This window comes from Cervus canadensis, chromosome 15, assembly GCF_019320065.1.
Source record: "Cervus canadensis isolate Bull #8, Minnesota chromosome 15, ASM1932006v1, whole genome shotgun sequence".
Taxonomy (NCBI): Eukaryota; Metazoa; Chordata; class Mammalia; order Artiodactyla; family Cervidae; genus Cervus; species Cervus canadensis.
In genome coordinates, this window is record NC_057400.1 from 16,515,972 (window position 1) to 16,521,914 (window position 5,943).

General features: G+C 39.7%; 1 protein-coding gene across 1 annotated transcript in view; it reads right to left on the minus strand.

The window, feature by feature from the left end:
- Window positions 1–2,769: 2,769 nt before the first annotated feature.
- The window catches only part of MCM6 (minichromosome maintenance complex component 6), a 31,701-nt gene continuing 28,527 nt past the window's right edge, over window positions 2,770–5,943 (minus strand). Inside the window, exon 16 of the mRNA XM_043488383.1 lies at window positions 2,770–2,895. Within this exon, the coding sequence (XP_043344318.1) occupies window positions 2,770–2,895 (126 nt within the window). The remainder of the gene's footprint in view (window positions 2,896–5,943) is intronic.

The following is a 5,943-nucleotide window of genomic DNA, read 5'->3' on the forward strand; positions in this document are numbered from 1 at the left end:
CAGGAGGTTTGTGGAATACTTACTTTATAACTTCAGTTGAGGTTGTAAAATACCAAGCAACTATTAACACTTAATATGTAACTGGATTATCTACAATAATGAAATCAGTACATGATTCAACAGTTCAGTTCAGTTCAGTCACTGAGTCGTGTCCAACTCTTTGCGACCCCATGGACTGCAGCATGCCAGGCCTCCCTGTCCATCACCAACTCTTGGAGTTTACTCAAACTCATGTCCACTGAATCAGTGATGCCATCCAACCATCTCCTCCTCTGTTGTCCCCTTCTCCTCTTGCCTTCAATCTTTCCCAGCATCAGGGTCTTTTCAAATGAGTCAGCTCTTTGCATCAGGTGGCCAAAGTATTGGAGTTTCAGCTTCAGCATCAGTCCTTCCAATGAACACCCAGGACTGATCTCCTTTAGGATGGACTGGTTGGATATCCTTGCAGTCCAAGGGACTCTCAAGAGTCTTCTCCAACACCACAGTTCAAAAGCATCAATTCTTTGACACTCAGCTTTCTTTATAGTCCAACTCTCACATCCATACAGGACTACTGGAAAAACCGTAGACTTGTCTAGGTGGACCTTTGTTGGCAAAGTATTGTCTCTGCTTTTTAATATGCTGTCTACGTTGGTCATAACTTTTCTTCCAAGGAGTAAGCGCCTTTTAATTTCATGGCTGCAGTTACCATCTGTAGTGATTTTGGAGCCCAGAAAAATAAAGTCTGCCACTGTTTCCACTGTTTCTCCATCTATTTGCCATGAAGTGATGGGACCAGGTGCCAGGATCTTAGTTTTCTGAATGTTGAACTTTAAGCCAACTTTTTCACTCTCCTCTTTCACTTTCATCAAGAGGGTCTTTAGTTCTTCTTCACTTTCTGCCGTAAGGGTGATGTCATCTGCATATCTGAGGTTATTGCTATTTCTCTCGGCAATCTTGATTCCAGCTTGTGCTTCATCCAGCCCAGCGTTTCTCATGATGTACTCTGCATATAAGTTAAATAAGCATGGTGACAACATACAGTCTTGACATACTCCTTTTCCTATTTGGAACCAGCACCATTTATTGAAGAGGCTGTCTTTGCCCCATTGTATATTCTTGCCTCCTTTGTCAATATAAGGAATCACGGCAAGCGGTGGCTGCATAACACTGGAGCGGTGAGCGGCCGAGAGGAGATACCCCATGTCCAGGGTCAGGAGCAGCAGCCATGAGGAGATACCCCACATCCAAGGTCAGAGAAACCCCAGTAAGATGGTAGGCACTGGAGCCGCTGTGAGGAGATACCCCATGTCCAAGGGCAAAGGAGAAGCCCCAGCAAGACGGTAGGAGGTGCAAATTCGCCTTTAGAATCAAACCACATTCCCTCCAGAGATGCTCAGAGGGCTCAAACAAACCTTGCACGCACCAGGACTCAGGGACCCCACAGAGACTTAGACAGAACTGTGTTTGAGCATCTCCTGTGGAGGTACGGGTCGGCAGTGGACTGCCGCAGGGACAGGGGCTCTGGGTGTGGGTATGGCATAAGTCCTGTTGAAGAAGGTTGCCATTAACCCCACCATAGAGCTGCCAGAACTTACACAGGACTGGGAAATAGACTCTTGGAGGGCACAACAGAACCTTGTGCACCAGGACCCAGGAGAAAGGAACAGTGACCCCACAGGAGACTTGCCTGTGGGTGTCTGGGAGTCTCCGGCGAAGGCATGGGTCGGGGGTGGCCTGCTGCAGGATTAGGGGCACGGACTGTAGCAGTACATGCCTGGGATCTTTTGAGGGAGGTCACCATTATCTTCATTACCTCCACCATAGTTTGGCCCCAGGTAAATAGCAGGGAGGGAGCACACCTTCACCCATCAACAGAAAATAGGATTAAAGATTTACTGAGCATGACTCCACCCATCGGAACAAGACCCAGTATCCCCCTCAGTCTATCCCATCAGGAAGCTTTCATAAGCCTCTTGTCCTTCTCCATCAGAAGGCAAACAGACTGAAAACCACAATCACAGAAAACTAACCAATCTGATTACATGGACCACAGCCTTGTCTAACTCAATGAAACTATGAGCCATGCTGTGTAGGGCCACCCAAGATGGATGGGTCATAGTGGAGCGTTCTGACAAAATGTGGTCCACTGGAGAAGGGAATGGCAAACCAATTCAGTATTCCTGCCTTGAGAACCCCATGAACAGTATGATTCACCAATGTAATATCAAAAAATTTTAAAGCCATAAGGGATAGCACAATAACCTCAAACTTCTCATACAATTTAAGCCAAGGAACCAGAGAAGTGAAGAAAAAAGTCCTTCACAGTTTTTCTTATTTCTGTTCAGTCACTCAGTCATGTCTGACTCTTTGCGACCCCATGGACTTCAGCACGCCAGGCCTCCCTGTCCATCACCAACTCCTGGAGTTTATTAATATATTTTTCTTACTTACAAATTATTTTAAAATATATTTACATAGTGTAAGAACGCCGGGGCAAGATGAAGAGAGCGCTGGAGTGTTAAGAGGCTTTATTGGGCAATCGCTCCCGGGGGCGAGCAGGGGGGAAAGCGGGAGTCTGCGACCTGCTGGAAGGGGGCGACACCTATATACCCTGGCGGATGCGGAAGTGGTGGGACCTTTCCATATATGGTTAGAATCGGGCTCTAGGGTGCTGATTGGACTTTTCGGTCTCGTGTCAGTTTTTGATTGGCCGGAGTCTTGGTGCCTTCGCGTCCATCAGTCTGCCTGGCAACAGGCTGTTGATTGGTGGATGTCTGTCCCTGGGACTTATCCGGGACTTTCCGGCGGGGGCTTCTCCGTCAGCATTTTCCGGCTGGCGCTTTCCCGCCTGCGGTCAGCGTGACCTTTCACATAGCAGAACAAAAGTGAGTTCCTCACCAAACTTTTTTCCTCCTTTAAAGATACATAAGTATATAAATGATGAATACATTTTATAAAAGATTCAAATGATATAGAAATATGTATAAAAACTTCCTAATTCCCCTCTTTGTTTCCCTTCCTAGGATAATCATTTTCAATACTGTGCTTCCTTCCAATTTTCTTTCTCTGCATATATTAATAATATTCAGGAGTCAGAGTGCCAGGAGTATCTGCTGGAAGTTACTTAATTTCTGTGTCTCTGTTTTCTCAGTTGTAGAATGGGGGTATACATGATTGTGAGAATTAAATGAGGTCATTTATTAGCATATTTAGAACCATGCAACTCAATGATAGCTATTATTACATATACAAATGCAAATATAATGTGTATAACATTTCAAATATATAAAACATATATGGTACTATGTCTAATGCAGTGTTCCTTAGCTTTTTTTCTCCTGCACTTCAATTTAACCTCTTGCATATTGAATATTGGTTCATTCTTAATTTTAATATGTTGCAAGTTAATCCTTTTAGCTATACATCTTTGTCCACATTTAAGATAGAATTTTAGAAATTAAGTTGGTAACTGAATGGAGTGCCCATTTGGAATTTTGATTGCAATCCAAAGTCTTCCAAAACAGGCTTCTTCAAACTTAAATCCAACTGATAGTTAGAAGTGTGTCTAAATCTCTTATTTGCTCACACCTGTTATAAATTCACATTTGGACACATTTTTGGTTTGGAGGGGTAGCTTTTCATATTAAATGGCTACCTATTTTTCTTCTGAGATTTATGTTCATATCCTTTGTACAGTTTTATTATTTAACTTATTATAGTATAGGAACTCAATAGTTTGGATATCATGTATTAAAATGTGATAGAAAAAAAGTAGTCCCCCAGTTTTAAAATTTGGCTTATAGCATCCTTCAAAATACACTACTTAGTACCATATTTTTGAAAGCTTGTGTCAAATGTATTATTTAATATTCTTGTTTCTAAGCTTTAGATCTTTATCCCATCTTTACGTTGCATGTTAGGGTTTATAAACTTCTAATGGGTTGTTGAATAGGCCATTCCTTCCCCACTATTTGAGATGCCATTTATCAGAAGCAAAATATTTGGGACTTCCCTGGTGGCGCAGTAGGTAAGAATCTGCCTGCCGATGCAGGGGCCATGGGTTCAAGCCCTGGTCCAGGAAGATTCCACATGCCATGGAGCAACTAAGCCCACATGCCACAACTACTGAGCCTGCACTTTGGAGCCCACAGTCGTCCACTAGCAAGCCTGCGTGCTAGTAGTACTGAGGCCTGCGTGCCGAGAGTCTGTACATAACAACTACTGAGGCCTGCGTGCTGAGAGCCTATGCTCCACAACAAGAGACACTGCAGTGAGAAAACCACTCACCACACCTAGACAAAGCCCACACAAAGCAACAAAGACCCAGGGGAGTGAAAAAAAAGAAAAAAAGGAAATGAAATATTTATCTAGACATGTTTCTAGACTTTTATTCCTTGTCTATCTAATCACGTAATGAAAAGACATGGCCTCTCCTATCATTTTTTTCCTTGGAATTGTCCTAGAAATATGTGATATATATATTCTTTTTAATAGAAATAGTTTTATTTCATGTAGTGGAATTTTCAAGGTGACCCTGACAGCCCCATTTAAATATACCATCTTCAAATTCCTCTGTTTACAATCATTGTTATCTCTCCAAATATATATATTTTAATTATAGAAATAGTAAATATGTGCATTCTCATAAATATCCCTGGAATTTAGATAAAATATTTCCATTTGTCCTATACCTAATACCAGGTACTTAAGAAATACCCATCACTTTTTACATATGTATGTACACAAAGAATATCGTTTTACCTACAAGCTTACAAAATAAGAGGTACTATAATGTGAGTATTGATGTACAACTAGCATTTGTACCATATAGCACACCTTGGAGATCTTTTCACATTGTGTAAATATTGATATATCTGATTCTTTTCAAAGGCTGCATTGTGTGACGCTGCACCATCATTATTTTGTTGATTGGGTGTCATTGTCTATGTTTTTTTCTATACACAGATAGCTATTTCTTCAGGAAAAATACTGGAGTACACTTGCTGGGTAATAGGGTAGCCAGTCATATTTTAACTTCTAATGGTACTAACAAATTTTTCCCTGAAAGCAGTGTCCCAACTTACACTCCAACCAGTAGTGTATTACAACATCAAATTCCTAGCAAACCTACCAATGCTATTATAATACTATCAAATTATTAGTGTTTTTATAATTTTGAATGATTTAAAAAATTTATTTGTATCAGCTCTGTATCTATTTTGGGAAATAATCTTTATTACCATTGTAAATTGAGAAAATATATAGCTATTGAAATTATATATAATTATATATATATATAGTAAATATATATAGTATATTCTTCTCATCTGCAGCTTATTTATTCTGGACATTAATCCTTTCTCTAGTATTATAGGTTGACAAAACATTCTCCAAATCTGTAGCTTTGCTTTTTAATTTTTAATGTATTAAATTTTGGTGTAGTCAAATTCATTAAATTCTTTATTGCTCTCTAGATATAGTTTTAAAAAGCCTCTTCTACTTACAAAGTTATAAGAAAGCAAAGTTATAAGAAAAGCTCATATTTTCCCTTTTTAAAATTAATTTTTAAAAAGACACAACTGACTTTATAACATTGTATTTGTTTCAGGTGTACAACACAATCATATACATTGCACAAAATCACCACAATAAGACTAGTTAACCTATCCATCACTAACATACAAATTTTTTTCTTGTGTGTGGTGAGAATGTCTAAGATCTACTCTCAGCAACTTTCAGATAGATAGCAGTAACTACAATCACCATGATGTACATTATATTCCCATGACATTTACTTTGTAACTGGAAGTTTGTACCTTTTGACCACCTTCACCTCTGTCAATCATCAGTCTGTTCTTTGTACCTATGAGTTCAGTTTTTATGAAAACATTATGTTTTAGATTATACACTATTTGTCCTTCTCTGTCTGACATTTCATATAGCATAATGCTCTTCAGGTTC